This window comes from Gekko japonicus, unplaced genomic scaffold, assembly GCF_001447785.1.
Source record: "Gekko japonicus isolate JY-2015 unplaced genomic scaffold, Gekko_japonicus_V1.1 scaffold2190, whole genome shotgun sequence".
NCBI classification, from domain to species: Eukaryota; Metazoa; Chordata; class Lepidosauria; order Squamata; family Gekkonidae; genus Gekko; species Gekko japonicus.
Window position 1 is genome coordinate 101635 of NW_015165882.1, and position 22544 is coordinate 124178.

General features: G+C 50.0%; 2 protein-coding genes across 2 annotated transcripts in view; both read left to right on the forward strand.

Annotated features, from left to right (window-relative positions):
- The window catches only part of LOC107110502 (nicalin-like), a 20819-nt gene extending 11395 nt beyond the window's left edge, over positions 1 to 9424 (forward strand). The window contains exons 9-15 of the mRNA XM_015411288.1: positions 115 to 293; positions 3014 to 3111; positions 3206 to 3234; positions 3372 to 3535; positions 5158 to 5211; positions 6357 to 6435; positions 9212 to 9424. Coding sequence (XP_015266774.1) covers positions 115 to 293; positions 3014 to 3111; positions 3206 to 3234; positions 3372 to 3535; positions 5158 to 5211; positions 6357 to 6435; positions 9212 to 9271 — 663 coding nt within the window. The 3' untranslated portion in view covers positions 9272 to 9424. The remainder of the gene's footprint in view (positions 1 to 114; positions 294 to 3013; positions 3112 to 3205; positions 3235 to 3371; positions 3536 to 5157; positions 5212 to 6356; positions 6436 to 9211) is intronic.
- Positions 9425 to 18380: 8956 nt separating this feature from the next.
- Positions 18381 to 22544, forward strand: part of LOC107110503 (activated RNA polymerase II transcriptional coactivator p15-like) — a 10004-nt gene continuing 5840 nt past the window's right edge. The window contains exon 1 of the mRNA XM_015411289.1: positions 18381 to 18455. Coding sequence (XP_015266775.1) covers positions 18381 to 18455 — 75 coding nt within the window. The remainder of the gene's footprint in view (positions 18456 to 22544) is intronic.

The following is a 22544-nucleotide window of genomic DNA, read 5'->3' on the forward strand; positions in this document are numbered from 1 at the left end:
TTCCCATTCATACTACACAAGGGCTGCCTTGTTTCTAACTTGTGGCTCCGGGGGGATGGTAGAGATGGGCCGATGACCACCGTAACCCTTGTGGCTGCGATCCTTTGCTCCCAGGTAGTCGCCAGCCAGTTCCCCGAAGTGAGGTTCTCCATGGTGCACAAAAAGATCAACCTGGCAGAAGACATGCTGGCCTGGGAGCACGAGCGCTTCGCCATCCGCCGCCTGCCGGCTTTCACGGTCTCCCACCTGGAGAGCCATCGCGACGGCCCGCGCAACAGCATCATGGACGTGAGGTCAGCCGCTGGGTGAGAAGGCTGCGCTAAGAGCTGAGGTAGTGCTGGGGGAGTGCGTGTGCGTGCGGGAGTCTTCGAAGAGTGAAGTGGTAGAGCTTGGGCTTCCGAGCCCTTAACTGGCTGCGTTAGCTGCTCTTAAGAGCTACTGTGAGCATGCTGGAGGGACTGTGGTTCAGGGGGAAGAGCCTCTGCTTCTACCAAGCAGAATGTCCCAGGTTCAGTCCCCGGCAATGCTCCCTCTAAGCTGTGGAGTCTTGTGAGCAAAAATTCTACTTTGTGAGCTACCGGCATTAAAGTTGAGAGCGAGCAGTTTGGCTACTGCACAAATTAGTTTGCTCTGGAGCCATCCCTTCCTGAGCTAAGGCAAAAATGTGTGAGCCGGAGGCTAAAAACCTGTGAGCTAGCTCACACTAACTCAGCTTAGAGGGAACACTGGTCCCCGGCATGTCGAGTGGAACGGACCAGGCAGGAGGTGATGGGAAAGGCCTCAGCCTGAGACCCTGGAGAGCCGCTGCCAGTCTGAGTAGACAATCCTGACAGCGATGGACCAAGGCTTTGATTCAGTAGAAGGCAGCTTCACTTGTATTCATGCGTGCATACTCTGGGAACCTGAAAAGAGACTTGCTGGATCACACTCGGGCTAGTATTCTGCAGTCAGGAAGGGCCAAGCAGCTGTCTCTGGAAACCTGCCCAGCTGCATACGTCTGCACTGACAGTCGCTCGACATACGCTGTCCCTTGCACCTCGCTCTTGGCCATATGGTCTCGGAGCACAGAGACGCCACAGAGCCTGGTAGTCTCTTGATATCGCTTGAACGGGTTTGGGGGGTTTTTAATTGCATTTGAGAGCCAGCGTGGTGTCGTGGTTAAGAGTCTCAGACTGGGATCTTCCAGACCCGGGTTTAAATCCCCACTCCGCCGTGGAAGCTCGCTGGGCGACCTTGGGCCAGTCACACGCTCTCAGCCTGATCTACCTCACAGGGCTGCTGTGAGGATGAAATGCAGGAGAGGAGAAGGGCTGGGTCCCCGTCGGGGAAGAAGGTGGGGCACAAAGGAAGGCGAATTTAAAAATAATACTAATTCGGACAGGGTGGTGTACATTGTTTTCTCATTCTCCGTTCCGTCCTCACAAAAACCCTGTGAGATAGATGAGGCCAGGAGAGAAAGAGAAACCCAGTGCCACCCAGGGCTTTTTACAGGGAGCAGGCGTCTGGATCTGTGTCACCAGGCCTGATCCAGCACTCTGATCACGAGGCCAGTGCTAGCTCTCTCTAAAAGAAAGAAATGCAAGCTGGTTGTCATCGCATGTCTTGCAGGGTTGCCACTTTCGGGAAAGTCAGGGAAATTGGCCTGAAGTCAGGGAAATTGTGATTAAAATATATTCAAGCCGTGGATTTTTGACCTACCGCTGCAAGAGCGTGATCTTGTGGCAAGTGGAAGAGAAACAATCGATGAGAAACGAAAAGAGTTACAAAATAAAAAGAGAAAACTTGTAGAAGTGATAGTTTTACATCTTAAATCTTCATTCTTTAAAAACAGACGACTTCTATTCTAATTTCTAACTTGAGTATTACTGCAGTTTCAAAACTCTACATTTCGTAATGTGGCTTCAGAGAAACCATTTTAGATAGACCGTTTATATAATGTTCAGCGTACCTTTAAAACAATAACAAAAATGTAATGTCATTTGTTAGCATTCAGAGTTTACTTGAATTGAAGCTTGTATCTTGGTGTAATTTTTGGTGCACTTGCAAAACAGATGTCGCTGCAGGTAGTGTTGAAAGAAGCTGATATTAAATCTCTCACTTTGACAAATATTTTTGCAGTTGAGACTTGTGTAGTTGTAGAGTGGAACATCTCATTAAGCCTTTCGTTAATGCAACGCGACCTATTCATTTTTTTAACTTGTGGTTATATTTGAATGGTGGTCAGGGAAACTGACAAATGTTGGTCAGGGAAATTCAGGGAAATGAAAAATGAAATTTTTAGTGGCAACCCTGTCTTGTGACTGACTGCAGAAAGGCCTCCCCAGGATCGCCTGAGCTCCCTAGCAGAGGTGCCTCTGTAGCAGCAGGCGTGCCAGGGGTCCGGGGGGGCCAGCAGCACCTCTGCTTCCAGTGTTGTCCCAGAAGGTCTCTGGGGCAAGTGATGCTCTGTCTTCTTGGTGCTTGGGGGGGGGGTCAACAGTGGGAGGGCTTCTAATGTCCTGGCCCCACTGGTGGACCTCCTGATGGCACCTGGTATTTCTGGCCACTGTGTGATACAGAGTGTTGGACTGGATGGGCCTTTGGCCTGATCCAACATTGGCATCTCTTATGTTCTTATGTTCTTAAGGTCCAACTAGTTGGCTGCTGCGCTCTTTGGCCTCTTCCTCCCCCCCCCCCCATGGCCTGGGTCCTGTTTTGTGCAGTGGAGTGCTGGGAAGTCCACCTCCCCCACCCATAATCCAATGTCACCCTTAGCAAATCCCGACTATGGGATGGGCCCACTTGCAGTGATGCTTTCCTTTGTGGGGTGGGGTGGGGGAGGGAGGCTCCTTGTCTGGGAGGAGAAATGTCCCCCGAGTGGAATGGACCCCTGAGCCCGTTCCAATCTGTAGACTTGGGAGGGAAGTGGGAACTTCCCTCTGGGGATGTCGGTCTCCCCTTAACCTGGCCGTGCTCTGCCGGAGAGGCGTCCCACCAAAGAACGGGCGTTCTGACGCAGCTGTCTGTTCCGCAGGGCCCGGGTGGACTCCAGAGTCCTGACACGCAACACCCGGATCGTGGTCGAGGCCCTGACGCGGGTGATCTACAACCTCACGGAAAAGGTCAGGCCTTCCCTCCCCGCTTCTTCCCAGTTGCTCTGGAGCGACTTTGTCCTGGCCCCCACCGGCTCCTCCCCATCACGCCTCTCCTCTCCCTCTTTCACCTGCTGACCTCCAGGTCTTCACAGAGCAGATGGTAAGTGAGCGCCAACTTGTTGACGGGGGCAGGGTGGTGCCCAGGCAGGAGCGCGGGGCGTGTGGCCGAGTGGGCTTCGCCCGGCAGGGCAGGTCAACGTGTCCTCTCTCTGCCCCCCTCTCTCGGTGCTTCCGCAGCAGATCCAGCAGGAGCAGATGGAGTCGGTGATGGACTGGCTCACCAGCCAGCCGAGGGCCGCTCAGCTGATGGACAAGGACGGCACTTTCATCAGCACCCTGGAATACTACATGAGTCGATACTTGAAAGACGTCAAGCAGCACCACGTGAAGGCCGACAAGCGGTGAGTGAGGAGGGAGTTGGACCTCCGGGGTCCAAGTTCAGATCTCCACCGTGGGTCGGCCAGACCGAGATGGGTTAGTCTGCCTGCAGCAGTAGAAAACAGCAAGAGTCCGGTGGCACTTTAAGGACTAACATAATTTGTGGCAGGGTAAGAGCTTTCATGAGTCGCTGCTCAGTTCTTCTGATGCAGCAACTCACGAAAGCTCTTACCCTGCCACCAATTTGGTTAGTCTTTAAGGTGCTACGGGGCTTTTGCTCTTTACTGTTGGGTCAGCCAGTTTCTGTCGCTTAACCTACCCCATGGGGATGTTGCAAGGATAAAAGGGAAGGAGGGGTGAACTGTCGGCTGCTGTCAGCTGCTTAGAGGTAGAAAATGGGCCATTAAGTGTTGTTGCTATTATACAAAAGTGCTGCCAATAGATAGTATTAAAAGAGAGAGAGAGCGCGATCAGGATAGACAGATAGGTGAAAATTGACGATCCTTTTCCTTGTTATGATCCTAATTATTCTCTCCCCCCCCTCCCTTTTCACCTTTTTTGCTTCCTCTTTTTGCCCAAATTGGAGATGGGAATCAGTGTTCCCTCTAAGCTGAGTTAGTGTGAGCTAGCTCACAGTTTTTTAGCCTCCAACTCACACGTTTCTGTCTCGGCTCAGGAAGGATGGGGCTCCAGAGCAAACCAATTTATGCAGTGGCCAAATCACTCTCTCACAACTTTAATGCCAGTAGCTCGCAAAATAGAATCTTTGCTCACGAGACTCCACAGCTTAGAGGGAGCATTGGATGGAGATACTGGATGATAACAGAACGGAGGCCCAGAAACATGCAAAGATCCCATTCCAGCCAGGAAGGGTCACCTTTCCAACCTTTCCCCCTCCGGTTTGGCCTTCTGCCCCCTTGCGAGGTGGGGCTTGGCTTCCTTTAGTCATTTACCTGTTTAGAACATTTATTCCCTCTCCTCTCCATGCACAGAGTCATCTTGAAGCAGCTTCCATACACGGCATAATGTTAGCCTAGCCAGTAAAGTGTAATCCCCTGGTGAGAGGTGCTGCGTCAAAGAAGTATTAAAATCAGCAGATGAAAATGTCTTCAGTAGCTCCATTTAGCAAAAGGGAATGTGGTCCAGTGGAAGCGGGAAGGACCGTGAAACGGGCACCAAGGAGCAGCAGGGGAAGCAATGAACAGTCTAAACTTCGGGGTTTCCAGATGGTTCCATTGAGGGAACGCTGGCTCTGTTGGGCCTCTTCATGCTGTGCATGCTCACGGGGGTGTGGGCGGCCTCGTGCTTCCTTGGGTTGAGATTTTAAGGCTCCTTTGAGCCGCAGGGGAGCCAGGCATTGGGCGTTGGAATGGGCTTGCACAATACAGCCTGTAGCCAGCAGTTCCTGGCAACACGGTCGGTGCAGGCCAGGACTTAGTCCGCAGTGGTATGGCCAGGGCCTCCTTGCCCTTTGCAGTGTTGAGATGTGGGTTTTGGAGGTATCAGGTGTTGCACTTGGCACACGGAAGGACCCCAGTTGAATGTCTTCACGAGACAACTTTGCCTTCTAAGCATTAAAGCTGTGTTTGAAAGTTAAGTGTCTGGAAGTTAAGTGTTTGGGCTCTTCCCCCTCTCACCAAAACAGGGATCCGGAGTTCGTGTTCTATGACCAGCTCAAGCAAGTGATGAATGCGTACAGGTCAGTGATCATGATCTTGGCTTGTCATAGGGCTGATTGACCTGGGGGTGGGGTCTGCTCTCTTGGACTGGGGGGAAGGGCTGTGAATCTGAATGGTGTTGGCCAAATGGAAACAGAGGAAACGGGTCACGCCGTCTCCCCCGGACCAGGCCGAGCCCTGGACATGGCTGCTCCGGAGGTTCGATCAGTTCTCCTCCTCCTTGTGGTGTGAGAGGGGGGTGGGAGGGAGGAGCTCTTCTCCTTTCTGGCTCTCGCAGGCTTTGACCCTCAGCATTTCCGATTGCCTCTATGGGGGCAGCCCGTGTTAAAGAAGCAGGTGTGCTTTGGGGGGCTGTAGGGGTCTGCATGGCATCCTAAATACGTTCTGATCCAAGGATGGAAATTTCCCTTTCTAATGGAGGAGCGTATCCCTCTGAGGAAGTCACGCCCCGGCTGGGAAGGGCCAACTGGTCTACCTGCCATTAGAATCAGTGGTGCAAACCAAAGAGAGAGATCACAGGATGGAAGTTGAGAAGACGCAAACAGCCGTGATGCGTTATGCCAAAAAAGACTCAAAGGACTAGAAATTTCAATTTCCAATATTCACTTTACTGGAAGCAGTTCAAACGCCATCAGCACCAACGAGCCATGCGTGTTATACCTCGTTTCGTACAACTTTATCAAAATGGGTAGCGTTAGTGTTATTGACACGAATGGATCTGATGAGTGTTACTATGGGATATGAATAGAGTGTTTGTCAAATGGATTGATATTATATAGGTATTTCAACGCTACCCATTTTGATAAAGTTGTACGAAACGAGGTATAACACGCATGGCTCGTTGGTGCTGATGGCGTTTGAACTGCTTCCAGTAAAGTGAATATTGGAAATTGAAATTTCTAGTCCTTCGAGACTTTTTTGGCATAACACATTAGAATCAGTGGTGGCAGAACTGGCCCCCGGACACAACAGACCTTGTCTCTGTAGGAAATAAGTGGGGTAGACATGACCTCCCTTGGACGTAGCCGGCCTGGGAAAACAGTTCAGAGGTGCAGACCCCTCTTCAGAGGGGAGCTTGAACTCCATTTCCTGCCCTTAGTTCCCCTCTCTGAGGTAGCAGGGCTGGAGAGCTTGCCCACGAACAGGGGTGCTGTTGCTGTTTCAGGGTCAAGCCTGCCATTTTCGACCTTCTCCTGGCACTCTGCATAGCAGCCTACCTCGGCGTGGCCTACGTCGCAGTCCAGGTGAGTGAATTGGACGTCCCCTGCAGCTTGGTGAGCGATGGGGAAGGGCAAAGAAGATGGCTCGGTGGTGGCAGAGGGCGGGGCGTCAGAGTCCCTGGCACAGATCTCTGCAAGGGGGGCAGCTGGGAACCCAAGAACTGTTAGTAGGAAAGCTCTGAAGGCGTGGGGGTTTGCTGGTCACTGGGTGCCCTCTCTTGGGTTCAATTGCTGTGAGTCACGTTTGCCCTCCTCTCTTGTCTTCTGTCATGGAAGTCAGAGCTTTTGCATCCTGATGGCGGCCAGACAAGCTCATCTTCAGCAGGGCTGCCAGATCGGGAGCCCTCCGGCCATTTTGGGGCTGACTGATAAAGCTCCTTCAGTGTCCGCCCCCAGTGGAGGAGGAACTTCCCTGTGCTTGGTAGGATTTTTGTCTTCGGAAACTGCTGCTACAGCTCTGCTCCTTTTCAGAAGATTTTTTTTTTTTTTGGTCAGGCAGCAAAGTGGACGAACACAAACCCCAGACTTCTCTGACACACACAGAACAAGCTGCGAAGGTGTAGCCAAACAGAAGACCCGCCGGGTCAGAAACACATAGTCCCAGCATACTTTTCTCCATGGTGGCCATGTAGATGCTCGGGAAGACCCAGAAGCAAAGGCCAAAACCTCACTGTATTTTTAGTTGTTGTAGATTTTCCGGGCTCTACGGCCATGGTCCTGCCATTGTATAACACCTCTGAGGATGCCAGTCACAGCTGCTGGCGAAACGTCAGGTACTGCAATGCCAGGACCACGTCCATACAGCCCGGAAAACAACTAATGAACTCTGGCCGTGAAAGCCTTTGACAACGTACCGCACTGTATTGGTTGCCACACAGTAAATAGTATTCCGTGGCCATCTGCCTCTGAATGTGGAGGTTCCATTTAGCCGAAATTTCCTTTTGCTGTACCTCTCACAGGGGCCTGTCTAACCCCACCTTTTTAAGCCACCTGTGGTAAAGGCCATCGCTGTAGCCTGCGGCCAGGAGCTGTACCACAAGTTCATTGCCAGTCTTATGAGGACAGCTTTTTGTGGTTGTCCCGATTCTTCTGTCCATCAACTTCATTGGATGCCCTGAATTCCAGTGTTTTGAGAGCTTTCTGATTCCTGGACAACATAGTCAAAGGCTGAAGGAAAACTTTAAACAGATATCTCTTAATTTCAAGTCTGTTTTATTCTTAAATATTGTATCGGAGAGGAGGGCCAGTTCCGTCTATAGCCAGGATTCAAAGTGTTTCTGAGGCTAAAACAAAGCAGTTAAGCTAGGCCAGTGGAGTCTTTGATGTGAACGATTTGTGTGCCCACCCCTCTCCCATGCCAAACTGCTTTGGACATGCCCATCTGTTTCAAAAGCAGCTTGTCTCACAGTGTATATAGAATCATAGAGTTGGAAGGGACCTCCAGGCCAGGTTCATCTAGTCCAACCCCGTGCATAATGTAGGAAATTCACAAATACCTTCCCCCACCCCTGCTCCATACCCAAAAGATGACAAAAAGCCTCCAGAGATCCCTGGCCAAACTGGCCTGGAGAAAAATCGCTTCCTGACCAATGTTCCCTCTAAGCTGTGGAGTCCTGTGAGCAAAAATTCTACTTTACTAGCTACTGGCACTAAACTTGTGAGCAAGTGATTTGGCTACTGCATAAATTAGTTTGCTCTGGAGCCATCTTTCCTGAGCTAAGAAAAAAATGTGTGAGCTAGAGGCTAAAAAACTGTGAGCTAGCTCACACTAACTCAGCTTAGAGGGAACACTGTTCCTGACTCCAAAATGGCAATCGGCTTTTCCCTGAGCGTGTGAGAAAGGGCCACGAGAACTAAGCACTGAGGCAACCCTTCCTGCCCTCCCTCTAACGATCTGCCTCAGTTCACAGAATCCGCATTGCTGTTAGGTGGCCATCTAGCCTCTGTTTGAAAACCTCCAAAGGAGGAGAGCCCACCACCTCCCAAAGTGGGCGGCTGCTGTCCAAGGAGATGCCCCCTATCCTGTGGGGGTCGCTTGAAATGATTTCCCGCTTCCTTGGATCAGAGTGTTTTTGAGACCTCAGGCAAACGTCCGCCGAAGATGAGCCCTTTTAAAGTTCCCTCAATCGCCACAAGAGCTGTTTAATCTTGCATATTTAAAAAAGGGAAGGTGAGTTGGCTTGGTTGTGCGGCAGAGGGGCTCTTCCTGTTTGGTGTAGTGGTTAAGTGCGCAGACTCTAATCTGGGAGAACCGGGTTTGATTCCCCACTCCTCCACTTGTGGCTGCTAGGTGACCTTGGGCAAGCCGTAGTTCTGATAAGAGCTGTCCTTGAAAAAGAGCCGTTTCTCTCAAGAGCTCTCTCAGCCCCTCGTACCTCACAGGATATCTCTTGTGGGGAGGGGGAGGGAAAAGGAGTTTGTGAGCGGGGTGTAAATCCAATCTCCCCCTCTTCTTCCTCTTATTTCTCCTCTTCCTCTTCTTTGTAAAAAGCAAACACACAAGAGAACCCCTCAGTCCACCAGCATCCCTGCCTTTTTTTTAAAAAAAGAGAGAGAGAGAGAGAGAAAATGAAGCTGCAATATGTCTTTGGCTGCCTTAAAGATCTGTGCGTTTCACTGTGGCCGTACCAAGCATGTTGCTCTCAGCAGTCGCACCCCAGCTGTGTTGGCTACGAACTATGGAATCAGAGCTCAGAACTCCTGCAGGCAAATCCCACCCCCACCCCCCCCGTCAGTCGTGCTTGGCTCTCAGGTCGATCTGAGGTTCGCGCTCATCCCGTGTCTCTCTTTTGCCTTCTAGCATTTTGGCCTCCTTTACAAGCTGGTCCAGAGGCTGTCCCTCAAATCCAAGCAGCAGTGACCGGACCTTCCTCCCTTCAGAGCTGCGCTGTCGGAGGGAGCCCATCGCAACCGTCTTCTCCCGCTTCGGATGCTGCAGCCGCCCACCGGTTCTTGCTCCCCCCCTCCCCCAATCACCACACTGGAACGGGAGAAGAGGAGCAGATACAGAACGCTCCTCTTCGCATTCTGCAAGCCTGCATTTCCCTCCCCACCTCTTTCCCAGGGACTTCCGCAGATAACGTCACCACTCCTCCCGGACTGATCAAGCATGGGGACGCTCTTTCCCCCCCTTGGGAACCTTTCTGTGAACAAGACAGTTCCATATTTGTGAAGCTGCTAAACTAGAAGCGAGTGAACTGTGCCATATGTCCCAGCTCTGGGGGCAGAAGCCTGGGGGACCAGGTTTTGGGGCCTGCCTGTCAGAGGACTTGGAAGGGTGCCGTGGGGGGACATCATGTTGGGTTTTTTTAAAAAGTGCACATATAAATTAAAGGACTACTAAGAGGATTCTTCCTTCAGTATGTTGACTGATTTCCTCTCTTACCTTGTCTGAGCGGTGCTGAGAGTTTCTTCATTGGTTTTGCTCTGTGTGGCGGGGCAGGCAGATCGGACAACAGGTTTCCTTGCAGGCCAGGGGAGGGGAGGGGGAGGGGCACATAGATCTTCTGCAGCACCTGTGTGCTGTTAGGATGCTTTCCTTTTAGGTCGGCTCACTTGGAACAAACAAACAAAAAAACCCCCTCCTTTTCCTGTCTTGTTTCATTGTGCATTTGTAACGCACGGGCCAAAATCCCCCCCCCCCCCAGCAGCAGGAAATCTGGGGGGGAGACAAAACACACAACCCCTGTGGTCCGTTAGTGGGAAACCAAGCGCCATGGCTGTGTTGATTACCTTCTCTCTGGGCTCAGAAGCCTCGACAAGTCGGCTATTGCACAAACATTGCCGATAAGATCACGCAAACACTGCAGGCATCGATCAGCCTTCTCAGGAAGTATCATTCAAAGGGGGAAATGAAGGCCGTGCTATAAGAACGGCAGGGCAGAGCGGGGATCCTACAGAGCCTGACGGTACAGTGGGAAAGGATGTTTCTAAAGCTAATCACTCTTTCAGAACTGGGTGGGAGACCTTCCTACATGAAGGGAAAAGGTGTCAAGGTAATGAACGCGTTTTCGAGTGTTCTGCAGGGGGCCCCGTCAATTTTTAGAACTCTGTTCTGCACAGCCTGTCCAAACTGGCTGATGTTTATAAACTGGTCTGTTTTCACACCTATGCCAAACTCTTGGGAATTCTTTTGAAAGGACTCTCCCTGTCTGCCTGTTTGTTTGGTTGGTTTGGCATGCTCCCCAGCAGTGTTTAAAAAAAAATAATGAAAAAGTTTGATGCTCCTTGGGAAGGGTTCCAGCTTGAAAAACACAGACGGCCGTACTAAATACTTGCCCCAATGTGGGCTTGCAGGTGGCCTGCAAATCCATATGCACGTCAAAGGTACTGAATGCAGCGTTCAATTTCTTCTAAATCTCCGCTTTAAAAGAAAAATCTGTTGTCTCTCAGCAACCCCAGCTGTACCTGGAAGTGTGTAGAAATCCCACACTCCAGAGGTCCAGCTGGCTAAAATTCCCACGGGGAATGGTTTTGTGTCATTAGCAAAAGTAGAAATTATGCAAAACAGGAAAAGGCAGGAACTGCATTTTGAGAGAGGCTCAGAAAAGGTTCCCTTGGGCAGGACCCAGGTACCGGTCCCTGCTTGGCTATGAAGTGAGTTGTGTACCTTTGAGGCAGTTATTCTTTCTCCGACTAGCCTCCCCCACAGGATCGCTGTGTGGATAAAGAGGGGAGAGGCATGCATGCAGCCCTGAACTTGAAGGAAAGGTCGTATAAAACATGCCCTAAATAAATAGCCCAGGCTAACTCAACCTGGTCAGATCTGGGAAGCGAAGCAGGATCAGCCCTGGTTAGTACTTGGATGGGGGACCACCGAGGAAGTCCAGGGTTGCTATGCAGAGGCAGGCCATGGTAAAGCACCTCTGAAAGGCTTTTGGCCTTGACCTGGATGCCCCAGGCTTGTCAGATCTCAGAAGCCAAGCAGGGGCTTAGTGCTTGGATGGGAGACCACCGAGGAAATTCCGGGTTGCTACGCAGAGGCAGGGAATGGTAAAACCACCTCTGAATGTCTCTCGGCCTTGAAAACAACCAGTCCAAACCATCAATTTTCTCCAGGGGAACTGATCCCTATAGATTGGAGATGAACGGTCATTCCACCCCACCCGGAGGCTGGCATCTCAGGAGGGACCTGGACCTCTCCTGAGATTAGACGTGTACCTCCGTCTCTACTGTGCCATAGTCAGAGGTCATTTCGGGGGGGGAACGCGGGGGAACGCAGTTCCCCCGGGTGAGGTGCAGGGGGCAAGGCACATGACGAAGCCCCGTCCCCTGCTTCCCAAAATCTGAGGGAAATCGTGGAATCAAAGCTCCCTGAAAGAACAGAAACGTCTGCCGCTCTAAGAATGCCCACTGGACTCTGTGGCTGTTGGGGGTCGCTTGGCTACCACGGCACTATTGCGAAACATTTCAAGCCTGGATTTCTGGACGGCAAAGCTGTGGCTGCAGGAGTAGACTGGGGGGCTGAAACAGTCCCGGAAAGGCCGCTCCCCCCAGATTATCATGTCCCCTGATGGAGGAGGACTCGCCAAAGACAGGCCCAGGAGCTATTTCTGGAAACTCACTACCAATGCGATGTAGCCCGGCTTGGCGGCAGTGGCTATGGCGCCCTTAGGCCTGGCTCGCGGACAGCAGCAACTGGGACCCGACCTGAGCTGGCAACCCACACACAACTTTGCAGGGAGACAATGACGGGTAGGAAAGGAGGAGGGGAAAGATGAAGATGGGGAAATTGAGATTATCGTACGGTGTTGTGTGTGGAATAGACAGGAGACCCCCAGGGGGACTGTTTGCCTGCCGAAGCTGTAGCTCTTTTTTGGAACTACTTAAGTGGCAAGCTGTGCGTATTTTTAGGCTGAGAGTGCTGTGGCTTGCCGTAGGTCACCCAGCTAGTTTCAAGTGGGGAATTGAACCCAGTTCTCCGGATTAGAGTCTGCTGCTTTTAACCACTAGGTTGGCTGGTGAGTGGGAAGAAGAAAAAAAGAAAAGGGGAGAGGCTGTAACGAGGGCTCTGTGCCTTTTATAACAGTTTTTATTGCATTCTCATAATGCTCTGCTTATTTCTTGAATGTTTTTTATTTTAAAAATTAAATAGGGGTACTGAACAAAGGGGTATATAGGTCATAGAAATGGAAATAATTATGTAGGAATATTTATATTAATCAAGGACATTCATATTATATATTGAAATAAAATATTTTCCAAGATGCTTCATTTCTCAACTCCCCTTTTACAGTTTTAGCAAAGCAACAGGAATAAGAATATTTTGATTTTATTCTAACTATGCACCATATATGTAAAAGCGTATTAACAAAACTAATAACAGTTCCAATATTAAAATTAATTACAAAATCTAAAATTCTGAGCATTAAATGCTCATCATACTTTGCTCTGTAGACCTAGATCATATAAACTATTTTAGGAGGATGACAAACCTATTAGACAAGAAATATTTAATATATACTAAAAATGAGTATTTTCCCCACCTTTCCCCAGTTATTTAGCTGCTTCAAATACTTCAGGTCTTATATAAACATCCCCCCACCGCAACTTGCAAGCCAGTTTGTGGGACTCACTGCCACATGATAAGCATATGGAGCAGAGGTCCATCAGTGGCTATTAGCCACAAGGTATAGATAGGGACTCTGGGGCAAGTGATGCTCTGTCTTCTTGGTGCTTGGGGGGGTCAACAGTGGGAGGGCTTCTAATGTCCTGGCCCCACTGGTGGACCTCCTAATGGCACCTGGTATTTCTGGCCACTGTGTGACACAGAGTGTTGGACTGGATGGGCCTTTGGCCTGATCCAACATTGGCGTCTCTTATGTTCTTATGATGGACAACAATACAATATTTGCAACCAGGGGTCATTTCGTAGAAAAAGAGATGCAGGAGCTCATTTGCATAACTCATTTGCATATGCCACACTCCCTGACAAAGGGCAGGCATGTTTAGAATGCCTTTCTTTCCCTTCCCCAGGTGGTGGTGGGTCTCTGCAGGCTTTCTCTAGCCTGTCCGCCTGGGCAGGCGGGCCAGGAAAGGTGGTGGGAGGGGCCACCCCAAGGCTCCTTACTGCCGAAGTGCTGTTCCAACGCGTTCCGGCAGGAAATGACCCCTGCTTGCAACAATTATTAGACATGTTTTCTTGGAAGTGGGTCCCCACTCCACTGTATGAGATTTATTTTCAATCTACAATTTGAGCTTATCTGCCCCAAATCCCACTGGAAACAGTTGCCAGAGGTGCACCTAAATCTTTCGGATTAGGTTCAAAGCACGCACAGGAGTGCATCCTTGCAGACCAATCCTCTGCATTGTTACTGAGAAGTAAGTGCCATTTTACTCAATGGGTCTTTTCTCATGTAAATGGGCATAAGTATGCAAGTACGGTTTATTGTGATGAAGCCACAGTCCTCTGCACCCCTACTCTGGAGTAAGTTCCATGGTGCAGTGGGATAGATTTTTGAGGAAGCATGCACAGGATCGGGACCACATGGCCGTAGATTTCCGTTAGGAGAAAAACCTATTTTAATTCAGTAGGACTTGCTTCTAAATAAAGGTGTACAGCATTGAGTTGCACAAGAGGTTCATTTGCCGCAGAGCCGCTTGTGATTCGTGACCAGGAAAAATACCTGGCATGGTGGGGCTCTTACATCCAGTGGCAGAAATCAGTTCGCCTTTTCACCTCCACCTCTGGCTGCTGTTAAAGGCACAGCTACGGGGCGGCCTTCAGATGGCAGGGCAAATCTGGGCCAGATCGTGGGGTGTCAGCCAGTCTTGGGTTACAGATGTGACCTGTTTCTGATAAGGAGAAGAACATTAACAGCTACTCTGCAATCTTCAGGAGGCGGTTTTGGCTAACTGCTAGGGTTGCCAACTCCAGGTAGGGAAATTCCTGGATATTTAGGGGTGGGGTCTGGATGAGGCAGGGTCTGGGGCCACAAAAGGTCAAAGACTCCACCCTCCTCCTTCAGGGGAACTGATCTTGGTCATCTGGAGATCAGTTATTATTTGGGGAGATCTCCTGGCTCCACCTGCAGGCTGGTAACCCTACCAAGTGCTTTGAGTAGCCAGGACTGTTGGTCTGACCCCAGTGGGCAATTCATACTACATAAAAGGATAAATAAATGCCCAAACAGTCTATTTGTCAGCTTCCCTAGTTGCAGTGTCCCCAAAGCGGTTGCCGGCAAAGTCCTCCAGCCTGTCTAAACCGCTCCCTGGGGAGGCAGCAGATACACATCCTAAAGAAATAAACGTTCTAAATAAACTTGCACGGGATGGACATTAAGCTCTCTGCCAGCATAATGCACAGATGTGGAGATTCTCCAGTTTATCGAAAGATATTCCTCCAAGCTTCCCATTCATGTGACTGAGCAGGATCTAGTCCATAAACAAGTTTGTAAAATGCCCTGTCCCTTTAGCAGAAACCTGTGGGAATGGGCGGCTGAAACGAACATCTCATTAAACCTTAGTTAAAGGGACAAGGGAGGTACGCAGCACAGCCGATCGCCCCACCTCCAAGAAAAGGATGCTGCAAGGCCGCCTCCATGCTTGAGAGGAGCCGGATGGAGCATAATGGCAGAGCCAATTTGGTGTAGTGGTTAAATGCGTGCACCGGGTTTGATTCCCCACTCCTCCACTTGCAGCTGCTGGATGACCTTGGGCAAGCCGTAGTTCTGTCAGAGCTGTTCTCTCGAGGGCAGTTCTCTCAGAGCTCTCTCAGCCCCACCTACCTCACAGGGTGTCTGCTGTGGGGAGGGGAAGGAGTTTGTAAGCCGCTCTGAGACTCCGAGTGAAGGGTGGGGTACAAATCCAATCTCTTCTTCTTCCGTTAATTACTCTCAGCATTCCACATTTAAGAAGGGCACCTCTGTCCATTGGTCTCCAGTTCTGTTATATTCATTTCCTTCCCTATGTCCCCCCATCCAATTAAACCCAAACAAATGGTGGCCATATAAACTAAGCTTGTCATTCCAGTTTGGTCCTTGAATCGATTAAATGCCTTTATTACACTCGATGCTAATTTGTTGCTCACCCTCTACTTATTTGTATGGACTGGCAACTTCCATTTCACTGTATCTGAAGAAGTGTGTGTACACACAAAAGCTTAATACCTTGAATAAAACTTTGTTGGTCACAAAGGTGCCCACCGGACTCAGATTTCGTTCTGCCGCTCCAGACCAACATGGTGACTCCACCTGAATCTTTCTCCAGGCCTGTTAGTAACCCTATCTGTGAAATTTTGTGCTAGGATAAAAATGATTTGATCTTGAAGATTCCTGCTTGGTTTTTGCTACTGCAGACGGACCCAGCTGACCTTCTAGAGCGGACAGGTGATCTAGTTGAAGTGGCTCTGGAGGCTGCCCTACAAAGTGATGAGTTAACTCACCTGGACCTGTTGGGTGCTGGCTGGGATGCTGGGAGGCAGGCTGGCCCAGGAGGGAGGATATAAAGATAGGGAAGGGCAGAGGTGAGGGCCAGCTGGCTTTAGTTGTGTTTGTAGGTAAGGAAGAGGCTGTTTAAGGGTAGACTGGGGTCCCCCTTCTTCTTTGTGAGGCTGGTATTTCAGGTGCTAAGCATGAAGAGCCTGCTTTTTGCTACAGGCAGTCCTAAAGCAGTTGCTTTTTAACAGCCTCTGTGATGGGGGATTTTGTCTTGCAGCATTCAAGCGATGCCTGGGCCCCTAAAGGTGAGGGGGAGGCTGCCTCCTATGGATAGTACCTGGGGCCCTTTCAACAACCCAACCGACCCTTCCCTTAAGATTTGCTTTGAACGGGGCTGTGTCTTAGAGCAGGTAGTAGTTGGTGCCTTTGGGCATGGGCGGAGTGTTGTTTTTTTCTTCACCACTTGAGTCTGTCGGGTTGCGATGCCTGGGCCCCTTAAGCTGTCTCCTATGGATAGTACCTGGGGCCCTTTTAACAACCCAACTGACCCGTCCCTTAAGATTTGCTTTGAACGGGGCTGTGTCTTAGAGCAGGTAGTAGTTGGTGCCTTTGGGCATGGGCGGAGTGTTGTTTTTTTCTTCACCACTTGAGTCTGTCGGGTTGCTAGGTCTCCTCTGGCCACTGGTGAGGAATGGGAAGGAACAGTTGCCAGCTCCAGGTTGGGAAATTCCTGGAGATTTGGGGATGGAACCCTGGGAAGACGGGGACCTCAGTGGAGTATAACGCCATAGAGTCCACCCTCCCAAGCATCCATTTTCTCCCTTGGGCCTGATCTCTGTAGTTTGGAGATAAGCTTTAATTCCAGGGGATCCCCAGGCCCCACCTGGAGGCTGGCATCCCTATGTTGACTGGGGAGGTGGAGTAAGGCAACTCTGAGTCAAGCAGACCCTCTTTGCTGTTCTTGGTGGTGTCTTTATTAGCTACACTGGTGCAGGGCTGAACTGTTAGCTATGAAGAGGTTCTTGCTCACCTGGACCTGTTGGATTTTTTTGGTGAATTTGTGTGTGTGCGCTTGCAAGTCTGGAAGTCATGGTGACTTCTGGCGTCCCCTAGTGGGGCTTGGATATCTCAAAGAGGCGGCTTGGTATTACCTGCCTCCAGGGCTATTTTTGGGCAGGAACGCACAGGAACGGAGTTTCGGCTGGCTCCCAAGTTGGCCACACCCAGCAGGAACTCATTAGCATAATAAGCCACACCCAACAGCAGAAACTCATTAGGATTGGCTACATTAGGGGTGTATGGCCTAATATGCAAAGGGGTTCCTGCTACAAAAAAAGCCCTGGGTTTTGACAACAAACAAGGTAAACAGAATAAGAAGCAAAAGGTGGGTGTGGCTGGATGCCCACACTTCTGGTAACATGGGGGTGTGGCCTAATATGTTAATGTGCTGTCATGGGTGTGGCCTAATAGGCTAATGAGTTTCTGCTGTTGGGTGTGGCCTATTATGCTAATGGGTTCCTGCTGGGCTTTTTCTACAAAAAGAGCCCTGCCTGCCTCTGCGTCCTGGCCCTGGTATTCCTTGGAGGTCTCCCTTCCAAAGTACTTGCCAGAGTCGGCCCTCCTTAGAGACCTCCTAGATCTGATGAGACTGGGCTTGCCTGGGCTATCCAGGTCAAGGCATAAAACCCCCATTTTGACGTTCTCGAATCTGAGCTTATTCCGCAGCAAATGGCTTGGGGGGGGGGATAGGACTTTTTTTGCAGTAATCTTGATACAGTTTGTCGTCGTGTATAAAACGGTAAATATTGCTTGATGTCTATGTTGGACCAAATGTTAAGAGGCTCGCTTGTGCAGAAGGAGGCCTGCCCTTGGGAAGAGGATTTTGGTTTTCGGCCTTAAAATCTTAGCTGTACCAAATGCAGACGGTACTTGAAAAATCCATGTAGATTGGTACACTGAGGGGAAAAGGTTGTGTGGTAAGGTCGCCAATCTCCCAGTGGAAGCTGGAGCTCTCCTGCAGTTACACCAGGTCTCAAGAGATCGGTTCCCCTGGAGAAAAATGGCTGCTCTGGATCGTGGCTCTATAGCATTATACCCTGCTGGGCTCCCTCCTCCAAATCTCCAGGAATTTCCCAGGCTGGAGCTGGCAACCCTAGGGCCTTCTATGGTTGCTTGGTGTTTAGAAGGACTTGCGTCTGACTGAGAGCTGCCTTTAGGTAGGCTAAAGCCCCCAGTATCTCTTTAGTGATGAAGGGAGGTTTTCCAGTTGAATTTCTGCTTGTTCTGGAAGGTGCTGCCAGGGATTTATGGTGGGCCTGACCTTCATGTCTCTCTGACGGCAGCTCTTCGATATCTGGAAATCTCCTGTAGGATTGGCTGAGCTGCTGTGATGTCACAGAGTTGGCGGTTTGTAGCAGCTCTGAAACAGTGGAAAGAGCATTACCGAAGTAAGGGATAAGGGAAGGAGATGGAGGATAGAGACTATCGTAACAGACCTCATGGCACCACATCTAGGATCTGCGTCCTCTGCATCCCCTTTTAGAGAAACCTGTTTTTTAAAAGATGCCTTAAGGACCACGTTTCTTTTTCAGAATGCCTAAGTCAAAGGAGCGTGAGGAAGCCACCTCAGAAGACAGTGGATCTGAAGAGGAGATTGAAAATGGCAAGGTATGACTTTGGGGGCGAAATATTCTAACCTGCCTTCCCATGGCAGACACTCAAGGTGGCAACTGAAATTCAAGTAAAGTTAATAACAGAATCAAAATAAAACTCAGTACTGCAAAACAAAGGACCAGTGGCGTATAGGAGAAGACTTGCTAGAATAAGGCCTTTTGGCTCCTGGGAGAGGTGTGGTGATGAATGCACCAAACAAGGTGTTTTGTGGAGGGCCGCCACAGGTAAGGCCCTGTCTGCCCTGCTGAGCTTTCTTCAGTAGGTATTCATTGGGTTTCGTAGCTAAGAGTGGCTGAGAAGCCCCCAATTCTGCCCTAAGCATTCTAGGCAGCCTCAGCCAAGCCCTTCTCTCTCTCTCTTTCTCTCTCTTTCTCTCTCTTTCTCTCTCTTTCTCTCTCTTTCTCTCTCTTTCTCTCTCTTTCTCTCTCTTTCTCTCTCTCTCTCTCTCTCTCTCTCTCTCTCTCTCTCTATACCACTCTCTCTCTCTCTCTCTTTCTCTCTCTTTCTCTCTCTTTCTCTCTCTTTCTCTCTCTCTCTCTCTCTCTCTCTCTCTTTCTCTCTCTCTTTCTCTCTCTCTTTCTCTCTCTCTTTCTCTCTCTCTCTCTCTTTCTCTCTCTCTCTCTCTCTCTCTCTCTCTCCTCCTCCTCCTTCTCCACCCCCAGTTGTATGAGCATAAGAATAGTTTTTATTTATTTACTTCATATTGCATATCTTGTGAGTTTGTTGATTTTTAAGGATTTTAACAAGATACTATATGTTCTCTGAACCAACCAACGCTATGAGCCCTAAGTTGAAAGGCGGCAGCGATATATTTTGTTCTGGTGATTCTCCCGTGTTAAACTTAGCGCGTTGTAAGGCGCCTTAAAGCCCCGGCCTGGAGGGCCCAGGCTAGACCCGTCTCGCCTGACCTCGGAAGCTAAGCAGGGTCGGCCCCGGTTAGAACTTGGACAGGAGGCCACGAAGGAAGTCCAAGGTTGCTTTGCCGAGGCAGGCAATGGCAGAACACCTCTGAAGGGTCTCTTGCCTGGAAGATCCCTGTGAGGGGTCGCCATAAGTCAGCTGCAACTTGGGTTTCCACCTCCGGGCTTGGAAATATGTGGAGATTTTGGGGGTGGAGCCTGAGCAGGGTTTGGTTTGGGGAGGGGAGGGGCCTCGTTGGGGGTAAACGCCATACAGTCCGCCTTCCAAAGTGGTCATTTTCTCCAGAGAGGCTGACCACTGTTGCCTGGAGATCAGTTGTCGTCAGTGTTCCCTCTAAGCTGAGTTAGTGTGAGCTAGCTTACAGTTTTTTAGCCTCCGGCTCACACATTTTTTTGTCTTTGCTCAGGAAGGATGGCTCCAGAGCACACTCATTGATGCAGTGGCCAAATCTCTTGCTCAAAACTTTCATGACAGTAGCTCACAAAGGAGAATTTTTGCTCACAAGACTCCACAGCTTAGAGGGAACATTGGTTGTAGTCCCAGGAGATCTCCAGCCACCACCTGGAGGCTGAAGAACCCCAAAAACAACATCCCTGACGAAAATAACGACGAGCAGTGTTCCCTCTAAGCGGAGTTAGTGTGAGCTAGCTCACCATTTTTTAGCCTCCGGCTCACACATTTTTGTCTCAGCTCAGGAAGGATGGCTCTAGAGGAAACTAATTTATGTAGTAGCCAAATCGCTTGCTCACAACTTTAATGCCAGTAGCTCACAAAGTAGGATTTTTGCTCACAATACTCCACGGCTTAGAGGGAACATTGACAAAGAGACAAGAGTCAATAAAGATAAGCTGCAAAAACGTTTACTGTAGCCATTCTGTAGAAAATTCTCTTCTATAATCTCTCACACGCAACGAATACTGCGCAGTGCAAACAATTCGTTTCACAATATTTGCCTTATCTGAGCGTGCAGCAATCCCAGTTCTTATCAATTACTACTTATCAGCTCTTGAAGGAAACATTCCATGTTCACTCTCTAATAACAGAACCTGGAATGCTTCTTTGAAGAGCTGATAAGTAGTAATTGATAAGAACTGGGATTGCTGCACGCTCAGATAAGGCAAATATTGTGAAACGAATTGTTTGCACTGCGCGGTATTAGCTAGCATGTGAGAGATTATAGAAGAGAATTTTCTACAGAAATTACTACAGTAAACGTTTTTGCAACTCACCTTTATTGACTCTTCGTTATTTTTGTCACGGATGTTGTTTCTGGAATTCCACTTCCTCCCGTGAGCTCTCATTTTTGGCTTCTACCCCCTGGAGGCTGCCAACCCTAGCTGCAGCTTTATGGCCATCAGTAAAACAACTAAAGATCGCTGCCTCGAGTGGCCATCTTGGCAGACAGGCAAGGGTGTACATACTCCAAATAATAATGGCCGGGAGGCTTCTTAATGTGCTCAGTGCTCAATGTGCTGCCCTTTCCCCCAAAACCTTCCTGTCCTTGGCTCGTCAGGGTCTCCCAGAGAGTCAGCTGGAAACAGGTCTAGAGAACCTCTTTGGACCAATTCAGCCTGGCTCTTGCTCTGACTGGCATGCTGAATTTGCGAGAAAACTTTCACTGCCGGGGCTAAAAGGACCCCAGTGCCAGGAGGCAACATTAGGGGAAGGCCTTTGTCTAGGGTTGCCTAGCCTGGCGGGGGAGGTAGAGTTGCCAGATCCAGGTTAGGGAAATTCCTGGAGATTTGGGGGGTGGCACCTGGGGGGGGACAGAGACCTTAGCTGGGTGAGATACCCTACAGTCTACCCTCCAAAGCATCTGTTTCCTCCAGGGGGACTGATCTCTGTAGTCTGGAGATGAGCTGTAATTCCTGGGGGATTCCCAGGTCTCCCCTGGAGGCTGGCATCCCTACCTTGGCCTCTGTGTCCTGCTGTTGGACCTCCAGAGGAACTGGTTGGTGACTATGTGAGATAAGATGTGGGACTCTACGGATCACTGGTCTGACCCAGCGGGGCTGCTCTTATGTGAACACATAAGAGACTTCTTGGAGACGTCTACCCTCGTGCTTGTGTTGTAAAACAGTATTTGGGGTGGCCTTCAGCAAAATTATTATTAAAAAAAAAAAAAACCCTAGCGCAAAAGGTTGCAATTGCAGAAGCAGCAGCGGCAGAATGGAATTGGGAGTCCAGCGGCACCTTTAGTACCAACAAAGTTCTGAGTATTTTGGGGTATATGCTTTTGTGTGCACACCAATGTTCCCTCTAAGCTGTGGAGTCTTGTGAGCAAAAATTCTACTTTGTGAGCTACTGGCATTAAAGTTGTGAGCGAGCAATTTGGCTGCTGCATTAATTAGTTTGCTCTGGGGCCATCCTTCCTGAGCTAAGAGAAAAATGTGTGAGCCGGAGGCTAAAAAACTGTGAGCTGGCTCACACTAACTCAGCTTAGAGGGAACACTGGTGCACACGCAATTCCCCGGAAGCAGAAGAAACAATCATCCAAACAAGCGATGCATATCAGGAGTTTCCCATCTTGGTTTTGCGCAACAGAAAATCCAGGGCTGGGCAGGAATGTGAACTTGTGGATTTCCCCACGCAACCAGCCGAGCGGAGGGGGCCTTTGTGCTGTCCTGGGGCCCAGGGGCCCCCTAATTGGCTGTGGGCTGTATCCTGAACCTTCTCCTCAGTCGAGACCCAGTCCATGCTGATGGGTATTGCCTTGGCAAGCTGAAGGGAAGGCTTATCTGAGTGTGGCTTGATCTGGTGAGTCCGCCAGGGCTCTCTTCATAAGAACATAAGAGACGCCAATGTTGGATCAGGCCAAAGGCCCATCCAGTCCAACACTCTGTCACACAGTGGCCAAAAATACCAGGTGCCATCAGGAGGTCCACCAGTGGGGCCAGGACACTAGAAGCCCTCCCACTGTTGAACCCCCCAGCACCAAGAAGACAGAGCATCCCTTGCCCCAGAGCCCCTATCTATACCTTGTTGCTAATAGCCACTGATGGACCTCTGCTCCATATCTATATATCTAATAGCCAAGTGGCCAGGTGAGTGCGGATCGCTAAATCTGCGCTCCGGGGCCACCTGGGGGGCAGGGGGAGGTTTGTGCACTCTTGGGGCAGTCCCCAGGGGTGCACAAAAATCACAAAACTAAAAAAAATATAT